This window comes from Thalassophryne amazonica, chromosome 18 (genome assembly GCF_902500255.1).
Source record: "Thalassophryne amazonica chromosome 18, fThaAma1.1, whole genome shotgun sequence".
Taxonomy (NCBI): domain Eukaryota; kingdom Metazoa; phylum Chordata; class Actinopteri; order Batrachoidiformes; family Batrachoididae; genus Thalassophryne; species Thalassophryne amazonica.
In genome coordinates this window covers 42357307-42383853 of record NC_047120.1, presented here as the reverse complement: position 1 = coordinate 42383853, position 26547 = coordinate 42357307, and the positions used below count along the sequence as shown (strand labels likewise).

Below are 26547 nucleotides of genomic sequence, written 5' to 3'. Positions count from 1 at the left end.
TTCAGCTGTCAGTTTCCACTGTGAGGAATATAGTGAGGAAATGGAAGACTACACAGTACTAGTTAAGGCCCGAAGTGGCAGGCGGAAAAATCTCAAATAAACTGAAGCGAGGATGGTGAGAACAGTCATAGTCAACCCACAGACCTGCTCCAAAGACCTACAACATGATCTTGCTGCAGATAGTGTCTCTGTGCATCGTTCACCTACTCAGTGCACTTTGCACAAAGAGTTGCTGAGTGATGCTGTAATGCAGAGGAAGCCTTTTCTGCCTACATGCCACAAACAGAGTCGCTTGAGGTATGCTAAAGCACATTTGGACAAGCCAGCTTCATTTTGGAATAAGGTGCTGCTGTGGACTGATGAAACTAAAATTGAGTTATTTGGACATAACAAGGGGCGATATACATATCTGAAAAAGAACACACCATTCCAAGAAAAAATGCTTGCTACGTACAGTAAAATTTGGAGGTGGTTCCATCATGGTGTGGGGCTGTGTGGCCAGTGCAGGTACTGGGAATCTTGTTAAAGCTGAGGGTCACATGGATTCCAGTCAATATCAGCAGATTCTTGAGAACAATGTTCATGAATCAGTGACAAAGTTGAAGTTGCGTCGGGGCTGGATCTTTCAACAAGACGAGGGCCCTAAACACTGCTCAAAATTTACTAAGGCATTCATGCAGAGGAACAAGTACAATCTTCTGGAATGGTCATCTCAGTCCCCAGACTTGAATATTATTGAAAATCTGTGGTGTGATTTTTAAGCGGGCTGTCCATGCTCAGAAACCAACAAATCTGAGATGTTTTGTAAAGAAGAATTGTCCAAAATACCTTAAGCCAGAATCCAGACTCTCATTGGTAGCTATAGGAAGCATTTAGAGGCTGTTATTTCTGCAAAAGCAGGATCTACTAAATATTGATGTATTTTTTTCTGTTGGGGTGCCCAAATTTATGCACCTGCCTAATTTTGTTTAAAGAATTATTGCACATTTTCTGTAAATCCTATAAACTTCATTTCACTTTTCAAATATCACTGTGTTTGTCTGTTATGATATATTAACTGAAATTGCTGATCCCAACAACCAGTGATTTATAAAGGAAAATCATCGAAATCATCAGGGGTGCCCAAACTTTTACATACAACTGTGTGTGTGTGTATAAATTCTGGTCATTCATACATTGTGCAGAATTTTGTGTAAAGCATCAAGTTGACTTCAGGCTGCTTGTTGAACAATTGTTTTTGTCTTTTCCTCAAGGCACGGTTGATCTCACTCTATTTTGACACAAAAAGATACCAGGAGGCCTTGTCATTAGGTGAGTGCTTACAAATGTTTTCAGCATAGTGACAGACTTGTAAAAGCTGTCTCATGTTTTCTTTTTCTTTTTTTTTTTGTCCTTTCAGGCAACAATTGATTAAAATTACTAAATATCCTGGAAATAATCAAATACTATTTTAGAAATTTTAATTGCATTTTAGCCCTCACTTAGGTTGTCAGGTAAATTTTGGTGTGTATTTTGATGAAAACTCTGCTCACTGTTGATGAGAAGCTGTGCTGTATGGCAGGTCTGATGAAAAGTCAGGAAAAACACCTGAAAAGTGTCTGGGAAAATGATTTCTTTAGTAGAGTTGGACCCCTGATTGAACACTATCACTTTGTTTTCCTTCAGGCTCACAGTTACTTCAGGAGCTGAAAAAGATGGATGACAAAGCTCTTCTCGTCGAGGTTCAACTGCTGGAAAGTAAGACGTACCACGCGCTCAGCAACCTGCCCAAGGCCCGTGCCGCTCTGACCTCAGCCAGAACCACCGCCAACGCTATTTACTGTCCTCCAAAGCTCCAAGCAGCACTGGACATGCAGTCAGGTTAGACCTCTTCACACACTCATTCAAAGTGATTCTAAAAAGTGCTGTGAGTGTGCTGGTTTTTAACCACACTGATGATGTCAGCAGGTGATTTCATTAATGAACTCATCAGCGGGTGATTTCATTGGTGAACTCACCTGCGAACATTCTTGAACATGTCACATCCAAGATAAATTGCTGTTTTTTTTCCACCCAGGTGGCTAACGGTGGAGTCCTCCATGCATGTATCATTCACATTTTGTTGTACACATGATTACTTCAATAAAAATGTTTCTCTGATGGGGTAAAATTGGGCATGATTGAGTTTCACTCAGAGTTCCTAAGGAACCTGCCCCCCCTTGCCCTGGTGCAAGTTCTCGGCACACAGGTCTTCCTTGTTACAGGGATCCCAGATGTCCGCTATTTAGTGGAATTCCGCTATTTTTTTTTAGCCAAGATGATAAAACATTTGTTTTGATGGGTGAAAAGATGATCAGAATGCGTATTGCTCGTGTCGACAAGCTTTCGTATGTTTTGGTCGGTGTTAGTTGCTTCCGTTGACATTCGGGATCGCTCGGGAGTAAAATACCTCGAGACTGTGCGCAGTAAAATGAGAAAACAGAAATGGCAGCTCCCTTGCCATGTTTTTTGCTAGAAAACGTGCTAAACATCGTCGCATTTTTAGGTATATTATATGTTTAATAGGTTAAAATACAGTTTTGGTTTGGTATCGCGTAGTGCTTTTGTTTTGATATAATAATGTGTTGCTCGCTTGGGCGAGCATGCAAGTATTCATATTGTAAGATGTCATGGAAGAAAGATATCCTCCAAAAGAGAAACAGCGGGACAGTGACGGCTTTGAATGCAGGGAAAAGGAATTCATGGAATTGGTCGTGGTTGGAAAAACAAGTCGGCGGATGCCCGCTTTCGGATTTTGTTTTAAAACACAAAGATCCGGGGAAAGCCCTTTGTAGTCTGTGCGATGGAAAGGTGATAAACTATGGTGGCAAAGGTTGGCTGTCACTGAAACAACGTTGCGAGGGAAGCAAGGACGCTGAGAAGAAGAGATTGAGAAAACAGAATTACAAACTACCTGGTGAATCATTTTCATAAGTTAAAATTCTTAGTAAGGAATGATAGGGCATATACTACTGTTGGCCAGTGCTCTTGAAACAAAAGCTCATGCAAACAGGGTGGCCAAGAAACTTTCTAAAAAGGCACTGCTTAAACACCAAAAGAAAGAGAAAGCCAAGTCACAGAAGCCAAGGAAGAGATCATCTGATTCCACTGCAGTACAATCTATCAAAAAAAGAAAGATTTAAATCCAAATGTGTCAAGTTTTTACTATACATCATGTACATTTGTATACAAGGTCTATTAGAAAAGTATCTGACCTTATTATTTTTTTCAAAAAACCATATGGATTTGAATCACGTGTGATTGCGTCTGACAAGCTTGAACCCTCGTGCGCATGCATGTTTTTTCCACGCCTGTCGGTTGCGTCATTTGTCTGTGAGTAGGCTTTGAGTGAGGAGTGGTCCAGCCCCCTCGTCGTTGTTTCATTGCCAGGAAATGGCGGAATGATTTGGGCTTTTTTTCCATCAGAATTTTTTCAGAAACTGTTAGAGACTGGCAGCTGGAAACCATTAGAAAAATTTATCTGGCTTTCGGTGAAAATGTTACGGGCTTGGTAGAGAATAAGGAGTGTAACTGTCGCTTTAAGGACGGCCCCCAACGGCGGTGGGGCGCGCCGCGCTCCGAAGCCGCCATCGACAGGCTGAACGACCATTTCATTTCTAAACGGATGACTGTCTGGATCCGTGACCATCGTGTGCCATTCCTCTGGTTATCACAAGAGCTGGACATCACCATTTTCCAGCAAATTTCACTTTTAACAAGAGATTTTGTCATGGAAAGCCGGAATGGAGGCTTTGCACGTCACGATGGATTCGCTACTGGAGCGAGACAAAACCACCTCCGTTTTGGTCTCACAGGACGGCTTTGAGATGGCGTTTCAGACAGCTGTGGTGTGGTTTTTCCATCGAGTGATTATCGAGAAATTGTGGATGTGCCTGGAATTGCCAGAACATGTCCCGTGAGGCTTCATCACGGCGTTGCTTTGCGCCATGCGGCACCGCCTCCGCTCCTCTTTCCATGACAAAAAACTCCTGTAACAGTGGAATGTGCCGTTCATTTCCAAACTGGACGCTGTGTTTTATCCGGGACGTCGTCTGACTAGCACAGGAATTGTGAAAAGACGTGGACATCAGCACTTTTTCGGCACATTGAGACAGACGTGCGGCAGGAATTCTGCGCGTCGCGGCCGGTGCCGCATGGCGCAAAGCAACGCCATGATTGAAGCCTCACGGGACATGTTTTGGCATGTCAGGCACATCCACAATTTCTCGGATAATCACTCGATGGAAAAACCACCGACAGCTGTCTGAACGCCATCGCAAAGCCGTCCTGTGAGACCCAAAACAGAGGTGGTTTTGTCTCGCTCCAGTAGCGAATCCATCGTGACGCCTGCGAAGCCTCTGCTTGGCTTTCCATGACAAAATCTCTTGTTAAAAGTGAAATCTGCTGGAAAATGGTTGATGTCCAGCTCTTGTGATAACCAGAGAAATGGCACCACGATGGTCACGGATCCAGCCAGCATCCATTTAGAAATGAAATGGTCGTTCAGCCTGTCGATGGCGGCTTCGGAGCGCGGCGCGCCCACAGCCGCTGGGGGCCGTCCTTAAAGCGACAGTAACACTCCTTATCTCTACCAAGCCCGTAACATTTTCACCAAAAGCCAGATAAATTTTTCTAATGGTTTCCAGCTGCCAGTCTCTAACAGTTTATGAAAAAATTCTGATGGGGAAAAAAGCCCAAATCATTCCGCCATTTCCTGGCAATGAAACGACGACGAGGGGGCTGGACCACTCCTCACTCAAAGCCTGCTCACAGGCGAATGACGCAACCAACAGGCGTGGAAAAACCCATGCATGCGCACGAGGGTTCAAGCTTGTCTGACGCAATCACACGTGATTCAAATCCATATGGTTTTTGAAAAAAATAATAATGTCGGATACTTTTCTAATAGACCTCGTATAGCTATCATCAGGCTTGGGGAGTAACGTAATTAGGATACAAAAAAAGGTAACTGTTTTCCGCTCCAGTTACAGAAAAAAAGACATATTCAGATTACAGGTATATTTAGTAAAAATGGGGATACTTCGCAGGATTACAGTTTTAATGCAGTTTATATTATCCAGGGTTCTAGCTAGTGCAGACTTGCGTTACGGCCCGTTATGCTATCATTTTGGACCGTTATGCTTATTTTGGACCATTACGATTTTCAATACAGCGTCTGTATTCAACCGTTTCTGCAGCGCGACTCCAGTTTGAAGCGTGAATTAAAGCAATGCTTCGATTCAATGGCTCGTGGCTCTTTGATTCGCTGCTCTTCAGAAGCGGTAAGTCAGCTTCTTCACCCCTCTGAAAGCCATTAAAATATCATGAGTCACTTTTATGTGGATTAAAGTCACTAACTGGGACTCTGGTCTTGTTGCATTCGAAAAACGAGAATCGACCTCCGTTTTGTCACAGCTTCAAATGCTGCGCGGCTCTCCGCTCGGAATTAATAACTTCAAAACGAATCGCCTTTTTAAATAAAATGACACCTCTTACAAACGTTGCAATACAGACAATAAACTACAATTGACTAAAACGTTTTTTCCTCCCAAAATGAGACGTGTTGCATTCTTTATAAACCTGACCTGCAGCACATCTGCAAGAGCTCAGCTCATAGGTACGGAAAGACATTCATGCCAATAATGTCTGATAGGAAATGCTTTTGACAAAAACTAACCGATTTTATTTCTGTTTATGTCCAGAGATCAAGGATCCACCATGTAGAGTTTATGTCCAGAGTTTAAGGATCCAGTAACCAATTTCATATTTATTTACTTTAAGACTCAATAAAATGTTGTTCAATTTAATCAGCTTATAAAGTGCCAAATTACAACAAAAGCCGTCTCAAGGTGCCTCACACAGAACAGTTCAACATAAAAAATTAAAAAAAAAAAAAAAAAAAAAAAAATCAAATACCTAATTAAAAACAGAAGTAAAAGAATAAAACATAACAAAATAAAAACTACTCATAAGAAAGAGAATAAAAATAGGTTTTAAGTCTTGACTTAAAAATGTCCTAGACTCCGACGGCCTCACTGAGGACCATGTACTGGCTAACCCAGAATGAGATTGCCCACTCAACAAACTTCCCCAGCCTTCTGGACATGATGAAGGAACTTGGGCTGTCGTACCTGGCTTTTCCCTTTTGGGTACCCCTAGAATGGCCAATTTTTAGCTTAAATTCTCAAAAGCTGCCCCCCTTCCGCAGCTTCCCGTCCTGCAGCTGCTGTTCAACGCAGCTCTTAAAACCATTACAATACATTTATATACATATTATATTTTTACACAATTATCCTTTATTTACAGAGTTTCATTCATGAAGTCAGTGGTGTGTGTACTAATCTCTATGTGTGGGTGTGACTGTGAGCGGCACAGCGCGGGTCATTATAATCTCATTATTTTAAGGTGCAAATTTAAAAAAAAAAATCTCCAGTCTCGAACAATTTTAATCACTTACGACAAGTATTTTAACTAGACATTGGTCTAGCAGTGGAAAATATCAACTAGACATAAGTGAAGAGTTAATGGTCCGTGTCATCGGGCGACACAGGTACGGCAGGAAACATCAACTGTTTATCATCCAAATATCATGGACAAAGTGACAAGAAGAACCAAAACCACTTACTTATGGAAGGAAATATTTTCTCCCTTGTTCCTCCGTTTGTGGCTTTGCCAACATGTGCAGCTTTCCGTCATATTCCACCTGTTTCTTGAACTTCTATGCACGCAAATCACTAACTTGCCCGGAATTAAAATGGCGACCACGCCTCCTTACAGTATTTACTTAATGGTTTTCATTATGCTTTTGTTCTTATTTTGAAAGTTCAATAAGTGGACTGATATGTTAAACATGGTGCGAATTTACTGAACAAGTAGTAGACTTTTTTGTTTTGTATATTGTTCTGCAAGCCACTTTTAATTACAAATTCATCCGCACACGCCTGAGTTTTCATTATCCTTCATTTGTTTGGCATTTTTTGTTGAAAATGTAGCAGGTGAACACTGGGTGTGTTTAAAACAATATTGTGGCGCTCTTAATTCATAATGTGAAGTAAAACGGAGCATGCCATGTCAAAGAAACTGGGTTTTTTTGCTTAATAAACTGTACTATGTAGTCAAGACTATTTATATTTAGTTTCTTTTGTCTGTATTAGCATATCTGATATTGGAGTAATCCAGAAGTAATTGAAAGTAATCAAATTACATTACTTTAATATTATGATACTTGGATTACGTTACTGATTACATTTTTCAACAGGTAACTAGTAACTTTAAAGTAACCCTCCCAACCCTGGCTATCATATATTCATGACTTATGGTGATAAAGTGAAGAGATTTTCAAGCGAATCAAAACATTGAACTAATGAAATAAACAATGTATGTTGAACATTTTTGCATTGTTTATATTCAGTGATATGGTGAAGTGAATGGCTCAACAAAAACAATGAACATTTGAAAAGCACTATGGATGCTGTTGTACTTTCTTGGAATGGCTAATATTGATATGGTGATATTTTCTCAACAAAACACTGAGCTATTGATGCAGTGGTACAGTTGCATGAAAAAGAAGTGTAGCTCAGTTTATGGCATCTAATAGATAGAAACCACTGGTAAGTTTTCTTGCTTTTTTACAAAATTGATATCAAGGAAATGTCTTCAAAAGCACCCTGAAATGGAAAAATCGCTTCAGCTTCAGGGTGTGTTGCCCCCTGAACCCCCAACAGGGGCGGCCCCCTGACCCCTGGCTAATATTTTCCTTTTTCCTCTATTTATTTTTACCTGGCTGGGATCCCTGTTGTTATGAAATGTATTTGTAAAGCTGACATTCATCTTGTGTTGATTTGCACTGATCATACGCATAACCAGTCATTGTTGAATAGATGAAGTGGCTTGATGCTTGTCCAGACATTTGGGCCGTCACAAAAAACCCTATAAATCAAAGGCGACTTGGAACAACCAGGATGCTGCATCAAACTGTTCACTGTCTGTGACTGCTAAGGTAGCTGATGTGTGTGCTGGATTTGGCAGGATGACTGTCATCAGTCGACAGCGCGTGCAGCGCATCAACTCTTTAATAACAGCTCTTGCTGTTTTACTTGTAAAACAATTAGTTGTTCAGCCCCGGGCAGAGTCCTGTTACATGATCTACAGATCTCACAGATTTCATGTTTTATCATCTGCTGCAGGGATCATTCATGCAGCCGAGGAGAAGGACTGGAAGACTGCCTACTCCTATTTCTTTGAGGCCTTCGAGGGCTATGACTCCATCGACAGCCCCAGAGCCATCACAGCACTCAAATACATGCTTCTCTGCAAAATTGTGCTGAACTTGTGAGTAATGTCTCAAAGGTTTTGTCTGGTGCTTTGCTAGGGTTGATGTTTATGACCTGACCACCTAAACTAAATGTTAGTTAGATAAACTTTATTGATCTCACAGAGGAGAAATTCACATGTTACGTCAGCTCTTAAGAAAACACACAAGGTGGGTGCAAGTAGAGGAAAATGTTCATCGAACAGCATGTGCAAGGATAAGTAATAAGTCCAGTCCAGTTTGCTGTTGAGGTGAACACCCAGGTATTTGACACTGTCCACAGTCTTTGTCTTCCCCCTGGATGTTCACCGGTGGATGAGGTGGTGGTTTCCTCCTGAAGTCGATCACCATCTCCTTCGTCTTACTGGTGTTGAGACACAAGTGGTTGCACTCACACCAGTCCACAAAGTCTGTGATGACTGACCGGTACTCCAGCTCGTTCCCCTCAGACACGCGACCCACAATGACAGTCATCAGACAACTTCTGGAGGTGGCAGCTGTCTGTGTTGTAGGTGAAGTCCGAGGTGTAGAGGGTGAAGAGGAAAGGCGAGAGGACGGTGCCCTGGAGGGCCCCGGTGCTGCACCTTACCACCTCAGACTGGCAGCCGCACGTACTGCAGGCGGTCAGTGAGGTAGTCGATGGTCCAGGCAGCTAGGTGTCCATCCACACCTGCCTCCTCCAGCTTCCCCCTCAGCAGTGCCGGTCTGATAGTGTTAAAAGCGCTGGAGAAATCAAAGAACATGACTCACAGTGCTCCCGCCGGTCTCCAGGTGGGTGAGCACTCGTTGCAGTAGGTAGATGACAGCGCCGATGTTGGGCCTGTAGGCGAATTGCAGTGGGTCCCGGGTGTCGCTCACCACGGTGTGGAGGTGAGACAGGACGAGCCGCTCCATGGTCTTCATGAGGTGGGAGGTCAGGGCAACTGGTCTGTAGTGGGCCGGTTCTTTGGTGTGCTGTGTTTTGGGAGCCGGGACCACACAGGAGGTCTTCCACAGGGTGGGGACCACCCCCAGGCTGAGGCTCATGTTCAGCAGAGATTTGGGGTTAGAGAAAGGTGGAGGTCGCTAACCTTTTCTTAGCCAGGATAGACTTTTCTGTTTTATTCCTTCTGCCAAAATCAATATGCCATCGCCATAACAGATGTACCGGGGTGACTTTGAGCAAAATGGGAAAAGCCAAAAGCAGTCACTTGATGAACCTATATGGATAAATCTCTGAAAAGTGGGTGTTGTAACCTTGCTTTCAAAAGTCAAGCTTTGAGAATTCAGAACTTTTTTTACTTCACATATACACTATTTTTCAAATACTCATTCACACGGTTTCTAACCTTACAAAAAAAAAAAAAAAACAAGAGAATAGTAACATTTGAAACTCTGAAAATATGTTGGTGAAACAATCCAAAGAAAACTCAAATGCAAAATGATTGTAGAGATTTGGATTTTTTTTTTTTCAGTCTGTCAACTCTACAAGCCTTCAAAAAAAATTTTTCATTCCTCTGGATTTTTTTTTTTTGTTTGTTTGTTTTTGTTAGTTGTCAAGCTTCCAAAAAATGTTTTTTCCTTCCATTTTGAGTTAAAACATATTTACCCCCATAGTACACTGTTTTCCGCAAGAACTGACAATGATTAAGTCCAAGAGTGAGGAGGAGATTTTGAAATCTAAGTTGCACTTTTGCAAATATGTTTAAAACAAAAAGATTGGCAAATAGAATGAATAATGCAAAATGCATCAGGTAGATCCTGCTTCAGTTTGAGCAACATCAGTCTCTGTACATCATTTTCCCTCCTTGCAGTAAATAAACACATAAACGTGTGGTGTTGTATGTAATAATACATTTAATAGCTATAATGTTTCCTGTTACAGAATGAATGAAATACTTGTCTGTAATTAAAGACCATATATTGTGTGCAGTTATGACAAAATAGCTTGTCGCTGAATGTGTTAATTAAATGTTTTTTGACCACGTAATTCTCATTTAACCAAAAAGTGACTGTCTTTGGGAGCCCTCTTGTGGTGAAGTGTTGGTAGTGATTCTAAAGCTTTTGTTAATATTGGGGTCAGATGTGTAAAGTCTTGGCATTAAGCTTTGGAATAATTAATTCAATTATTTTTCTGTCTTTTGAATGTTCCAGACCTGAGGAAGTCCAGTCTCTGATCAGTGGTAAACTGACTTTGCGATATGCCGGCCGCCAGGCAAGAACACCTCATTTTGTACCTGTAGGACATTAGGCAGAGTATTTTATTTAAACCTAGTAGCTAATCTTTATTTTTTCCATGCACATTTGTATTGCAGTTACATCTGTTTGTTTGCTTGTTTTACTTATAGTGTTTAAATATTTAATTTAATTTAATATTTAATTTGCCTACAGCTGCTTCTGAACACAAGCAACTACTAGATTTACAGATTGAAGTCTCATTAATCATACGCTGTTAATGGTTTGTGGATATGCTCAAAAGCAAACAGCGTTGCCATCATTTGTGAGAGCCTGAATGTTTACAAATGTTTAGCTAAATATTTGAAGGCGTCCTGCAGTCCAGATCCTTTTTAAAGATGTCCTTCGGTTGTTGACTATCTGTTGTCTGAGTAAATGGTGTTCTGCAGTTTATCTATAGAGTGGCACTTGACAGTCTTTGTTTTTATCTGTCTAGACAGAAGCACTGAAATGTGTTGCCCAAGCCTGCAAGAATAGATCATTGGCAGACTTTGAAAAGGTAAGATGCCTTCAGTGTTTGTGACTTTTCATACTGGTGAAATGAGATGGTCTCTTTAAAAATAAATAAATAAGCTGCTGTTGTCATACAGCACACAGAGGCCAAAACAGACCATTTGAAGTGTTGATTGTTCTGTACATTGGCTTACTCCTACAGGCCCTAACAGAGTACACAGCAGAACTGCGAGACGACCCAATTATCAACACCCACCTGGCCAAACTGTACGACAGCCTGCTGGAACAAAACCTCATCAGAGTCATTGAACCGTTCTCCAGAGTACAAGTAAGGAGCTGCTTGGCTCATAAAGGAAACTCTGCAGTGCACACTTTGTACTGCAGAGTTTCTTACAGATTTGTACAAAGACTTCCTTCGGGTTAATGCAACTGTTTTCTGAGCATATTAATGGTTTTAAGTATTTTCCATGTCAGCCTGCCTTTTTTTGTTTATTTTTCCTGTAATTATTTGGGGCGTTTTAAAATGTTGCATTCCACTTGTCATTGTTTATGCATAGGTGATTTACTTTACAATTGTTTCCAAATATCAGCGTCTTATGCGGTCATTCTTCTTCAAAATGCCTGTTAAATCTCATTTTTCCTTTTTTTTTTTTTTTAAATTTAACAGATGGAACACATATCAGGGATAATCAAGTTGTCAAAGGTATGAATGTTTGTATCATGAGTGATCATTTTCCTCCATTCAGACATGGATTTATTACAGATCACTCTGTCCTTTTAGGGAAATGTTGAGAGGAAGTTATCACAGATGATTCTTGATCAAAAGTTTCATGGTAAGTGTTCGATTCCTGTACAAAAATAAAGTTTGTGTACTTGTACTGTGTGTCCACAGGAGTATTCAGTGTAGCTTTTTCCTTTTGTGACACAACTACAGGAATCCTTGACCAAGGCGAAGGTGTGTTGATCATATTTGATGAGCCTCCAGTGGACAAAACATATGAAGCAGCTTTGGAAACGATTCAGAACATGAGCAAAGTTGTGGATTCACTTTACAACAAAGCCAAAAAGCTAACATAGGTGAGAAATATTTCAAATGCAAATTGAGTTTTTGGCTTTTAACAAAATTCAGGTTCTGCTTTTCAACTTGTGTACATCAACTGTAATGTGTGTTTTTTCTTCTCTGTGCCCTCAGAGCAAATACCCTCAGCAGTGTGATGGAAGATGTGTGTGTGTGTGTGTGTGTGTTTGAACGGTGTGTCATTTTAAAAAGGGGACAGGGGAGATCAACAAGTCCTACAAACAGGATTCACCCGCTTCCCTCTCAATGGACAGTTTCTTCACTCCCACTCCTTTAATTTTAGACCTATTTTCAGGATTGTGTGCAACACTCAGCGGCCATGTCAGGCCATCAGGGAAAACTGTGCAACTACAATAACAAGGAAAAACTGATCAGATTTAAGAATAAATGTTTATCTGCTATGAGTTTGGGCTTCCAAAGCCTGAAACGGACTCCACTGCAACCTCAAAGGTGCAACATCGTCCTCCGGGGCCTCATAAATGAAGCTCATGTTTTACTCGTCATGTCTTTCAGAAGCACACTGGCCAGTCAGCTCCCGCTTTTCTTTTTTAGGAATATGTATCTTGGTTTGTGTGTGCCCTCTATCTCTTTTTTTTTTTTTTTTCCTCGCACAAATAAATGCCAACAGTTAATTTCCCCACTGTATTTCAGATATGTATTGAACTCTGATTTTTGTTTTTGTTTTAGAAGCAAGTCAGATTGGTTGCTGCATCTGAACCCCCCCCAACCTACTTATGTAAGAATAACAGAAGTGATGCCATTTCACCAACAGTGCCACATTTTCTTGGCACTTGTGTTTGCCTCAATTTGGGTGCAATATAAAACAGGGATGCAGAAGCAGAAATGTATTCATTGCTTCTGTAAATTATCCCCAAGTGAAAAATTAATCATTGTTAGTTTCTAGTACTAGTGTGGTATGCTAGTAACCAAACGATTTATATGGGTTTGACAATTTTTTTTTTCGTCTTTTCTTATAAATGCAATTTCGAAATAAATATTTTCTATTTTAAAGATTCTTTGTTCTGTGTGCACACATACTTGCTGCTTGATTGGCCACTTTGTTCCAGTTTTAAATTATAATGACAGGAGATGAGTCATTGAAATAAATGGGATTCACCCAACAAAAGAAACGTGACTAGGGAGGGGAGTATATTGTCAGTGAAACAAGAGAGTCCACAAAACTGCAGTCAGCCCACTTGAACAGTGATGAAGTCTCTTCAAATTTGTGTTCATCACACAGTAAAGATGGGGGGAAAATGTGTGTAATTTGATTCAGTTAAATTGACATCTTTGTAAGTGAAATGTTTTTTGTTAAGAGTTTCAGGACTTTGATGTGTCAGCACCATTTTATTTGAAGCTTTCTGAACACAAAGGGTGCAATTAACTATGATTTAAAGGTAGTGTGTTGGTGTTTCTTACAAAAATAGAGTATACCATTCATAACCACCTTTTCATTTGTGTATAATCACCTGTTCCAATGAAAATCGTTTTCATAAGCCTAGAATGAGCCATTCATGTGGAAATTGAAAAAGTGATGGTGAATGTCATCAGTGCATACGGCAGACAGGTAGGATGAGATGGAGGAAAACATTTCAGGAGTGAATAAGGTGATGTGTAGACAGTACCCAAGCATGAAAAGTGATTGGAGCGGACATCAACAGGCAAGGAGCAGAGACACAGGTGCTACTATTCCACTGTGTTCTGAAGGATAACTGGTCCATGCCCACTCCCCAAAAGTATTTGTCTTCTGCAGCATGGAGAGACACATGGTCATCTGTTTTGCCTTTTCCAGTTGACGGGGTCCAAAAACATTGAGGCACCTGTGCACTGAATAATGCTCAGGGACAGTCCAAAGGAATCTTCAGTTGTCACCTTATTTCCCAATGGTTTTGTGGATGTAGGTGTTGACTACCAATTTACAGTAGTGTTCAGAATAATAGTAGTACAATGTGACTAAAATGTTTAATCCAGGTTTTGAGTATATTATTGTACATGGGAAACAAGGTATACCAGTAGATTCTCACAAGACCAAGCAGATGATATGCACACTCTTAAGGCTATGAAATCGGGCTATTAGTACAAATATTAATTCACAATAATAGTAGTGTGGCATTCAGTTCATCAATTTTCTGGAACGAACAGGTGTGAATCAGGTGTCTCCTATTTAAGGAGGAAGCCAGCACCTGTTGAACATGCTTTTCTCTTTGAAAGCCTGAGGAAAATGGGATGTTCAAGACATTGTTCAGAAGAACAGCGTAGTTTGATTAAAAAGTTGATTGGAGAGGGGAAAACCTATACACAGGTGCAAAAAATTATAGGCTGTTCATCTACAATGATTTCCAATGCTTTAAAATGGACAAAAAAAAAAGATGCATGGAAGAAAACGGAAAACAACCATCAAAATGGATAGAAAAATAACCATAGCAAAGGCTCACCCATTGATCAGCTCCAGGATGATCAAAGACAGCCTGGAGTTACCTGTAAGTGCTGTGACAGAAGACGCCTGTGTGAAGCTAATTTATTTGCAAGAATCCCCCGCAAAGTCCCTCTGTTAAATAAAAGACGTGCAGAAGAGGTTACAATTTGCCAAAGAACACATCAACTGGCCTAAAGAGAAATGGAGGAATATTTTGTGGACTGATGAGAGTAAAATTGTTCTTTTTGGGTCCAAAGGCTGCAGACAGTTTGTGAGACGACCCCAAACTCTGAATTCAAGCCACAGTTCACAGTGAAGACAGTGAAGCATGGTGGTGCAAGCATCATGGGCACGTTTCTCCTACTGTGGTGTTGGGCCTATATATCGCATACCAGGTATCATGGATAAGTTTGGATATGTCAAAATACTTGAAGAGGTCATGTTGCCTTGTGCTGAAGAGGACATGCCCTTGAAACGGGTGTTTCAACAAGACAATGACCCCAAGCACACTAGTAAACCAGCAAAATCTTGGTTCCAAACCAACAAAATTAATGCCTCACAGATGTGAAGAAATCATGAAAAACTGTGGTTATACAACTAAATACTAGTTTAGTGAGCCACAGGATTGCTAAAAAAGCAGTTTGAACATAATACAGTAGTTTTGAGATGCTACTATTATTGTGAACACCCCCTTTTCTACTTTTTTTTTTTAACTAATAGCCCAATTTCATAGCCTTAAGAGTGTGCATATTATGAATGCTTGGTCTTGTTGGATTTGTGAGAATCTACTGAATCTACTGGTACCTTGTTTCCCATGTAACAGTAAGAAATAAACTCAAAACCTGGATTAATCTTTTTAGACGGTGCCTGCTCCCAGACCACCACCAACCAGTAAAAATCTATTTAAGCATAAAAATTCAAAAGGAAAAAATAATATAGCACCTTCAACTGCACCACAGACTAAAACAGTTAATGTGGTTTATTAAACATTAGGTCTCTCTCTTCTAAGTCCCTGTTAGTAAATGATATAATAATTGATCAACATATTGATTTATTCTGCCTTACAGAAACCTGGTTACAGCAGGATGAATATGTTAGTTTAAATGAGTCAACACCCCCGAGTCACACTAACTGTCAGAATGCTCATAACACAGCCGAGGGGGAGGATTAGCAGCAATCTTCCACTCCAGCTTATTAATTAATCAAAAACCCAGACAGAGCTTTAATTCATTTGAAAGCTTGAGTCTTAGTCTTGTCCATCCAAATTGGAAGTCCCAAAAACCAGTTTTATTTGTTATTATCTATCGTCCACCTGGTCGTTACTGTGAGTTTCTCTGTGAATTTTCAGACCTTTTGTCTGACTTAGTGCTTAGCTCAGATAAGATAATTATAGTGGGCGATTTTAACATCCACACAGATGCTGAGAATGACAGCCTCAACACTGCATTTAATCTATTATTAGACTCAATTGACTTCACTCAAAATGTAAATGAGTCCACCCACCACTTTAACCATACTTTAGATCTTGTTCTGACTTATGGTATGGAAATTGAAGACTTAACAGTATTCCCTGAAAAACCCCTTCTGTCTGATCATTTCTTAATAACATTTACATTTAATGGACTACCCAGCAGTGGGGAATAAGTTTCATTACAGTAGAAGTCTTTCGGAAAGCGCTGTAAGTAGGTTTAAGGATATGATTCCTTCTTTGTTATGTTCTCCAATGCCATATACCAACACAGTGCAGAGTAGCTACCTAAACTCTGTGAGTGAGATAGATTATCTCATCAATAGTTTTACATCCTCATTGAGCACAACTTTGGATGCTGTAGCTCCTCTGAAAAGAGAGCCTTAAATCAGAAGTGCCTGACTCCGTGGTATAACTCACAAACTCGCAGCTTAAAGCAGATAACCCGTAAGTTGGAGAGGAAATGGCGTCCTCACTAATTTAGAAGATCTTCACTTAGCCTGGAAAAAGAGTCTGTTGCTCTATAAAAAAGCCCTCCGTAAAGCTAGGACATCTTACTACTCATCACTAATTGAAGAAAATAAGAACAACCCCAGGTTTCTTTTCAGCACTGTAGCCAGGCTGACAAAGAGTCAGAGCTCTATTGAGCCGAGTATTCCTTTAACTTTAACTAGTAATGACTCATGAGTTTCTTTGCTAATAAATTTTAACTATAGAGAAAAATTACTCATAACCATACCAAAGATATATCATTATCTTTGGCTGCTTTCAGTAATGCTGGTATTTGGTTAGACTCTTTCTCTCCGATTGTTCTGTCTGAGTTATTTTCATTAGTTACTTCCTCCAAACCATCAACATGTCTATTAGACCCCATTCCTACCAGGCTGCTCAAGGGAGCCCTACCATTAATTAATGCTCGATCTTAAATATGATCAATCTATCTCTATTAGTTGGCTATGTACCACAGGGTTAGGTGGCAGTAATTAAACCATTACTTAAAAAGCCATCACTTGACCCAGCTATCTTAGCTAATTATAGGCCAATTTCCAACCTTCCTTTTCTCTCAAAAATTCTTGAAAGGGTAGTTGTAACAACTAATTGATCATCTGCAGAGGAATGGTCTATTTGAAGAGTTTCAGTCAGGTTTTAGAATTCATCATAGTACAGAAACAGCATTAGTGAAGGTTACAAATGATCTTCTTATCAGTGGACTCATCTCTGTGCTTGTCCTGTTAGACCTCAGTGCTGCTTTTGATACTGTTGACCATAAAATTTTATTACAGAGATTAGAGCATGCCATAGGTATTAAAGGCACTGCGCTGCGGTGGTTGAATCATATTTTATCTACATAGATTACAGTTTGTTCATGTAAATGGGGAGTCTTCTTCACAGACTAAGGTTAATTATGGAGTTCCACAAGGTTCTGTGCTAGGACCAATTTTATTCACTTTATACATGCTTCCGTTAGGCAGTATTATTAGAAAGCATTGCTTAAATTTTCATTGTTACGCAGATGATACCCAGCTTTATCTATCCATGAAGCCAGAGGACACGCACCAATTAGTTAAACTGCAGGAATGTCTTACAGACATAAATACATGGATGACCTCTAATTTCCTGCTTTTAAACTCAGATAAAACTGAAGTTATTGTACTTGGCCCCACAAATCTTAGAAACATGGTGTCTAACCAGATCCTTACTCTGGATGGCATTACCCTGACCTCCAGTAATACTGTGAGAAATCTTGGAGTCATTTTTGATCAGGATATGTCCTTCAATGCGCATATTAAGCAAATATGTAGGACTGCTTTTTTGCATTTGCGCAATATCTCTAAAATTAGAAAGGTCTTGTCTCAGAGTGATGCTGAAAAACGAATTCATGCATTTATGTCCTCTAGGCTGGACTATTGTAATTCATTATTATCAGGTTGTCCTAAAAGTTTCCTGAAAAGCCTTCAGTTAATTCAAAATGCTGCAGCTAGAGTACTGACATGGACTAGCAGGAGAGAGCATATCTCACCCATATTGGCCTCTCTTCATTGGCTTCCTGTTAATTCTAGAATAGAATTTAAAATTCTTCTTCTTACTTATAAGGTTTTGAATAATCAGGTCCCATCTTATCTTAGGGGCCTCATAGTACCATATCACCCCAGTAGAGCGCTTTGCTCTCAGACTGCAGGCTTACTTGTAGTTCTAGGGTTTTTAAGAGTAGAATGGGAGGCAGAGCCTTCAGCTTTCAGGCTCCTCTCCTGTGGAACCAGCTCCCAATTCAGATCAGGGAGACAGTCACCTTCTCTACTTTTAAGATTAGGCTTAAAACTTTCCTTTTTGCTAAAGCTTATAGTTAGGGCTGGATCAGGTGACCGTGAACCATCCCCTAGTTATGCTGCTATAGACTTAGACTGCTGGGGGGTTCCCATGATGCACTGAGTGTTTGTTTCTCCTTTTGCTCTGTATGCACCACTCTGCATTTAATCATTAGTGATTGATCTCTGCTCTCTTCCACAGCATGTCTTTTTCCTGATTCTCTCCCCTCAGCCCCAACCAGTCCCAGCAGAAGACTGCCCCTCCCTGAGCCTGGTTCTGCTGGAGGTTCTTCCTGTTAAAAGGGAGTTTTTCCTTCCACTGTCACCAAGTGCTGCTCACAGGGGGTCGTTTTGACCGTTGGGGTTTTTCTGTAATTATTGTATGGCTTTTGCCTTACAATATAAAGTGCCTTGGGGCAACTGTTTGTTGTGATTTGGCGCTATATAAATAAAATTGATTTGATTTGATTTAATCACATAGCACTACTATTATTCTGACACATACTGTATAGACCAGTGTCAAGTTCAGGCTTGTCTGGTTGAGGACACCTGTTACCTGCCTTTGTCCCAATCCACCCTGTGTAAATGGCTGCCAGCCTAAATTTGGGATTAACCTGATGGAATGGATTCTGTTGTAGGGGATGCCAGGGACTCTAAAGCACAAATTCTTTGCATGCCACAGTTGGCCCAAAATATTTATCAGCACCCTAAAAATTTAGACCATTGTTCTCCTGTTGGCATTACCAGCACCTCCTGACAAGTACCTCATGACTTCCTAAGATCTTTGAGACATCACTTACCCTCAAAGGCTGAGCATCAATGATAAGGGAATCTTAGCAAATTGAAGACTTTGTGCATATCGGCGCACTTCTGATGGCCTGAGACCATGAAGTCCCTGCAACACTAGATCTTGATCTTGATCTAGGACAATCACAAATCACTCTGACTCATAACTCATTACGTTGACAATGGGAGCATGCATAGATTCTCCAAAGTTCACAGCATCACCTGCAAAGTCAAGGTCAACAAACCTTTTCCTGACAACAGAGGCACCAAGGTGTAAGTCTGCATGAGTTTATCCAAAACCCGGTCCATGCAAGCAGAATGGGGTCAGGTGTGGAGTATTACCCCACCACAGAAACATCCTTGATCCTGACGGGAAACCATGCAAGCAGAACACTGATCCAACCAGCAATCTGCACCAGCCAGGTGATGTGTGGGCTGTGTGGCTATATGTCCGTTTCCAGTGTGGCATTCCAAAATTATTTCACTAGCCTGCTGTGTCAGCTAAGACAATGAGTGCTCAATGTTTTTAATTTATTTATTTAAATGGAACACTACCTGCAATGATCTAAAAGCTTCACGTGCACGGCTCAGTATTCACTGGTCCACTTGCTTGTGGTAGTTCTGTGAAATGAGCCATAACTGTCATTTGTTTCCAGACTGGCAGCACAACTTAATTTGACATCACAGTTAATATGTGAAATTTGGGCAGTATTAAATTTCCATAAACATGCATTTTCTTGACCTGTCAGTTAATGTCTGCATCTAAGATATCTGATCCGTCTACCTCACATATACATTATGATACGACATTTTTATAAAAATGGAACATAAATAACCAACTAAAAAGAAAGAAAAAAGAAAGAAAAGTCTGAAATTTTGTCACGTCACTCGATGACATCACCAGTGGAAGTCCCGCCCCTTTGCTTCACAGGCGGTCCTGCGCAGCGTATTTTGCTGAATGGCACTTTAACATCCAGGAATTTAAAAAATACAACAATGAGCGGCCCGGGTGAGTTCACATGACACTAATATCCAGACTAAACTAAAAACTACCGGGAAGTAAACAGCCTGACTCCCAAACGTGTGGTCTTTTAGATTACTAGAAGCTTTTTGTTATACGTAGCGTGAAAGTAGCTCGGCGCAGTCTGTGTGGCAGATGAGACGTCATTCAAAACTCCGACTGTAGCCCGGAAGTGCGGCTGCTAGCATCTCGTGCTATTTTTGTGCTAACGCTAAATAAACCCATATAACAGCTGTTTTTAAACGCGTTTCCTAAATATATAATCAATAATGTTAGTCACGTAAAATTATCGCAAAGAGTTGAACATGGCTGCAGATTTTAAACACTTTTTAAGGTGAGGCGAATGAAGGAAGTAATGGCTTTAAATGAAAATATGTGCATATTCTTAAATTAAAAACAATAATTTCCTTTTTAACTACAGCAAATGTTTTGATAGACCTAACTTTTATCCTAGTTTTATTTTTAAAACCTTTTTGTTGTTTACAAAAATGTGCAAAACACATGTTTAACATTTATATTGAGAACATTTTTAGTATAACAAAACAGTAAAATAACTATGCAGGCCTCAAAGAAATTGTATCCACATTTAAGCGATTTATTCTATCTTGTACAACACAAGGCATTACTACTGCCAGTTAATTATTTGACTTTGCTTAATTGCCATCATGGTTCCAGAAGAGCAGAGGTCTAAGCAGAATCCTACATTTCAGCATATCATCTACTTCCTGAGATATGATGATTAATGTATTTTAGACAATAACTTTTGATTCGATTTTGACCTGTGACCATTGCTCTTGACTTGTTCTCTGCTGTAAGAAGACATTTCACTAACTTTATCCATGGTCTTTGTATATTGAAAGATTTTTTTTTTTTTCTTCTTCAAATTCCAATAATATTACCTACCTATATGCACCCCCTCACAACAAAACATGAGTGCAATATATAAGGCAAAACACAGAAGAGTGAGGTACAACCCCAGTTCCAATGAAGTTGGGACGTTGCGTAAATGTAAATAAAAACAATACAATGATTTGCAAATCCTCTTCAACCTGTATTCAGTTGAATACACCACAAAGATAAGATATTTAATGTTCAAACTGATAAAATTGATTGTTTTTGTGCAAATATTTGCTCATTTTGAAATGGATGCCTGCAACACGTTTCAAAAAAGCTGGGACAGTGGTATGTTTACCACTGTGTTACATCACCTTTCCTTCTAACACACTCAATAAGCATTTGGGAACTGAGGACACTAATTGTTGAAGCTTTGTAGGTGGAATTCTTTCCCATTCTACTTGATGTACAGCTTCAGTTGTTCAACAGTCCGAGGCCTCAGTTGTCCTATTTTGCACTTCATAATGCGCCACACATTTTCAGTGGGTGACAGGTCTGGACTGCAGGCAGGCCAGTCTAGTACCCGCCCTCTTTTACTACGAAGCCACGCTGTGTAACATGTGCAGAATGTGGCTTGGCATTGTCTTGCTGAAATAAGCAGGGACGTCCCTGAAAAAGATGTTGCTTAGATGGCAGCATGTGTTGCTCCAAAACCTGGATGTACCTTTCAGCATTGATGGTGTCATCACAGATGTGTAAGCTGCCCATGCCATGGGCACTACACCACCCCCATACCATCACAAATGTTGGCTTTTGAACTTTGCGCTGGTAACAATGTGGCTGCTCATTTTCCTCTTTTGTCCGGAGGGACACAACGTCCATGATTTCCAAAACAATTTGAAATGTGGACTCATCAGACCACAGCACACTTTTCTACTTGTGTCTGTCCATTTCAAATGAGCTCAGGCCCAGAGAAGGCGGCGGCGTTTCTGGATGTTTGTGATGTATGACTTTCGCTTTTGCATGGTAGAGTTTTAACTTGCACTTGTAGATGTAGCGACGAACTGTGTTAACTGACAATGGTTTTCTGAAATGTTCCTGAGTCCACGCGGTAAGATCCTTTACACAATGATGTCGGTTTTTAATGTAGTGCCGCCTGAGGGATCGAAGGTCACGGGCATTCATTGGTGGTTTTCGGTCTTGCCGCTTCGTGTAGAAAGTTCTCCAGATTCTCTGAATCTTCTGATTATATTATGGACAGTAAATGATGGAATCCCTAAATTCCTTGGAATTGAACATTGAAGAAACATTGTTCTTAAACTGTTGTACTATTTTTTCCCGCAGTTGTTCACAATGTGGTGATCCTTGCCCTTCATTGGAATTGGGGTCGTAGGTGCTGGCAGAAATAAGTCAATGAAAACAACCACCACAATAAGAGAACAGATGGCAAAAAAAGGAAAAAGAATTCAAAACAGTACTATGCTGCCCAGATGTCTGTATTGAGGATTTTGCAGTGGACAGACAGACAGATATCCGTCCATACATCCATTTCTATATGCGTGTCACTGGGGACTGGAGCCTATCTCAGCATTCATAGGTCATGAGGCAGGGTACACCCTGGACAGGATGCCAGTCTGTTGCAGGTCCACATATAGACAAACACATTCACACCCCCTCGCACACCTACAGACAATTTTAAGATTTCAATTCACCTAGCTTGCATGTCTTTGAAAGTGGGAGGAAGCAAGACCACCTGGAGGGAACCCACACATACACGGGGAGAACATGCAAACTCCCCGACCCTCTTGCTGTGAGGCAACAGTGCTAACCACTAAGCCCCCGTGCTCCCCACAGACGGACATGGCCATTACAGTAGCCTCATTACTGTGTAATTAGGCTAATTATGAATTAATACATTTTCTTTTCAAGACTTAATGGTCATGATCTAAGAAGTGTGGAAAATTAGTAATTAAACACACACCATTGAATCCACGGATGTGTCATGAACAAACCTAGACTGCCAAGGCAAAGCAAATGTTTACAAAATCTCACACACCTCTGACAGTCCACATTTGTTGGAGATATGTCTGTGGATTTGACAGTGTAATGGTTTGAGAATAAAGTCGTATATGAAAGTGACGTGTGTGTCCACTTTAGACCAGCCAATTGCCTGATAACAGTAACTATGGCATCGCTTCCACCCCACCCACCCACACACAAAGATTACAGCCAGATGTTAAAAGTTGGAATAATTTAAGGTCACCATTTCTGATCGAAATTGTCCAGTGTTTTTCACAGCCATGGGAAGGTAGTAATCGGAATAATAAGAATAATCCTTTTAGTACTTTGCGATTATGTATTTTTTATTTGCTTGGTTAATGTGTTGTTACTGAAACAGACTGACATTATCTGGCCACTGCTTTCTGTTTGTGTATATATTCAAATTAAATGTTGTGGGAGATGGTCTTTGGGTGAGGGAAGAATTGTTTGAATTAGGTCTGAATTTGCTTTAGAACTTTTCTATTTATGATAAATGTTTTTGTCTCCATGAGCCCCCCCCCATACACACAAAAGACACAGAGAGTACACTGACGCCACACCCACATTTAAACAGTCACACTCAGTAACAATAAAATATCTAACTTCGATTAAAGAGGAAAAAAAAAACACATCTATTTTCCTGTATATTAGCATAGGTCCGTAATTTGAAGTTGACCTCTGACATTAATCAGTGAACGATCCTATCCAAAACTGAATCTGTTGTTCCCATTCATAGGCCAGTGTACCTGTCAGATTTGATCTGAATAGGTTTTGGTGTTCTCAAGATAGCATTAAAACACATAGGTACAAACATAGAGACCAAAGGGTTTCTTGCTTGAACTTCGAATAGAAACTTTGAAAAGTCCATCAAATCTTCTTTGGCGGTATTATTTCCACAGTGGAGTGTTTGGTTTTGCTTTTTCCTCTTTTTAGATTATGCACGCGGCTCGATGCCCAACAGAGGAGCTGTCGTTGACTAACTGTGCCGTTATCAGTGAGAAGGAACAACAGTTTGAGCAGTAAGTAGGATTTCCTGTGTTTGTGATCCACATGACCATATATGACAGTTCAATAATGTGTTTCATGCTAATCTTGTCAGGAGGATTCTCACATCCGTGCATCTGGGCAAATGTTTGGATAAATATACGTCTATTGAGCAACCCTCTTGGCTTGTTTCTCTGATCGTCACTTGCCACATAACTGCCATTTTATTTCTCCTTTCTTGCTTTCGGGTGTTTTTTTTTTAAGGGGCTATCACAGCTGTCCCAAACACAGATTTGGTAGTTGCTTTAAACCAAATCTCTTTGCAGCACTGCAATAAATGTGTTTAAAATTCCTTAAAGGGGTAGTTCAGCATTGTGTACATCCTGGACTCTGGTTTTAGATGTTTTGGGGTTCATCTTCTTAATCGGTAAAAAACCCATTTTAATTGGTGCAGTATTGATTTAGAACACAAACACTGTTGTGGACTAACCACCATTATAATGTAAATGTCATGCAAAATGCAAAGGCCGCTCACAATAAACTGCTTATTGTCACCATTCAACAGGGGAAAATATCATTAGAAGTGTCTGGTAGCTTGAAGAGAGTCCCTGCGGAGGTTATGTAAGATAACTGATTATACAGTTTGCTGCTTACCTTAGCCTCGCCCTCGTACCATGGTGCTGTTTGCCATGGAGTCAATACAAGTCACCTGCCAATGAGGTAAACTTGACGGCTAATGACATTTTCACCTGTTCAGTGGCAACACAAAGCAGTTCACTCTGTTTTTATCTTGCCCTGTGCCATTATGTTATACTATAGCCTGTTTGCCCAATAATAATCGTCAGGTTTTCTCAAATCTAACCCTGAGAAATAAATTAACATCTGGTTTTACTCTGGTTGTGTAATATGCTTTTTCTCTGCCCTGAATCATTTTCTTTAATTATTTGCTTCAATTCAGACATGTGACTGTACGCAATTTAACCCACAAGTACGTGTTCACCTTGAAGACACATTCAAGTGTTGTTCCCGGAACCATCGCTTTCAGTCTGCCACAGGTATGTCTCCCCTTCCTGTGACATGTTTCCAACAAACACTGTGTCTATTGAAGATTGTGGTGCGTTTCTGTTAAACATACATGCACTGTGAGATAGCAGTTTCCTGTACTAAGCAAGGCTTTGAACCAGTTCGTGGAACAAAAATGAAAACTATAAACTTTTGGTGTTTTGCTAGGAATGAAAGTGAATCTAGGAACTTTAGATTTTTTATGTTCCGGAACAGAACCGTTTATTTAAAATCATGGTAATCGGTTAATACCAATTTTTTTTCCATTCTGGAATGATTTCTGTTGACAATGACCCAGTGAGGATGTCAGACACCATTAATACTCCACACCCAAACAGTTGGTGGCAGATAATGCACTGTGTTGGTTTACAAACCACCAATAAACTCGACAGGAGAAGAAGAAGAAGAAGAAGACCCGGTGAGGTTCACTTCCACCTGTTGTATATTTTAGTTGTTGGTGGGACAAAGCACTGTCGTCTCATGTTTTACACTGAGAAACACACCCGGAGCAGACAAACATTGAGGAACTTCTTTAAAAACACTGCATTTATTGCAGTCATTATTATGGTTTTTTGTTGTCTTGGTGGATCAAATGGGATTCATTCTCATCGTGAGCAGAACACTGAAGATGCATCAGATGGCTGAATCCTGGCGGGAATATATTTCAGCTTTTAAAATAACAAATTTTTCTTATTGTGGACAAAGCACTGAAGTTCTCTAGTTCAGGCTGAGAAACACACTCGGAGCAGACGAACATTGAGGGACTTCTTTAAAAACACAGTGTTTTATCAGTAATTTCCATGATAAAGAATTAAAGTATTTCCCAGATCGTCTTCTTGTCAGGCTGTGATGATGAATCCGACCAAAACCACGTAACAGGTCAGATTAACACTTTATATTTACTCAGTGTATGAACTCAGTGTCTGACCGGTGTCCTCTCAGGAAGGAGCTGCAGCATTCTGTTCATGAACTCTGAAGGGCTTGCGAGAACTCTGAAGGAGTGCGATCTTGACCGACACAACGCAGTAATATTTTGTGTCGTCTGCAGTGATCTCTCAGTGCGAACTGCACCTCGGTTTGTGCAAACCAGGCAGCACTTTACAGAAGCGTGACTTTGAGCATCATGTGTGGAAAAAGTTTCAGCCTCGTTGCCATGGAGCTGAGGGCCAACACACCTGTGTATATGATCACAGCAGTGGGTCTTTGCAGGAGCGTGATCAGCCTCATTGTCATGGAGCTGAGGGCCGACATGATGTGATAATATTTCGTGTCATCTGCAGTGATCTCAGCGCGAACTGCGCCTCAGTTTGTGCAAACCAGGTGGCAGTTCACGAAAAGTGTGACTTTGAGCATCAAGTGTGAAAAAGGTTTCAACAGCAGCGGACATTTGCATGTGAACAGCTTTCATCGGTGATCAGAAACACCGGGGTTTTGAAAAAAAAAAGTGAGAGAGAGACAGCGCTATCTCTCTTTCTCTTTCTTTCTCCCGACCCACCTCTCCCCTCGCGCTCTCTCTCTCTCTCTCTCGCTCTCCCTTCCTCTGTCTTGCTCTCAAT

At 40.5% G+C, this 26547-nt stretch overlaps 2 protein-coding genes across 2 annotated transcripts in view; both read left to right on the top strand.

Annotated features, from left to right (window-relative positions):
- Positions 1-26547, top strand: part of LOC117531447 (vesicle-fusing ATPase-like) — a 63399-nt gene that overhangs the window by 2925 nt on the left and 33927 nt on the right. The window contains 2 exon segments of the mRNA XM_034194554.1: positions 23879-23964; positions 24888-24984. Of these exon segments, the coding sequence (XP_034050445.1) occupies positions 23879-23964; positions 24888-24984 (183 nt within the window).
- Positions 1211-13085, top strand: LOC117531450 (26S proteasome non-ATPase regulatory subunit 11A-like). The gene is made up of 10 exons (XM_034194556.1): positions 1211-1311; positions 1666-1860; positions 8205-8349; positions 10463-10523; positions 10980-11042; positions 11199-11324; positions 11664-11699; positions 11778-11829; positions 11931-12073; positions 12189-13085. Exons 2-9 carry the CDS (start codon positions 1695-1697, stop codon positions 12071-12073), a joined length of 792 nt encoding a protein of 263 aa, XP_034050447.1. The 5' UTR covers positions 1211-1311; positions 1666-1694; the 3' UTR covers positions 12189-13085.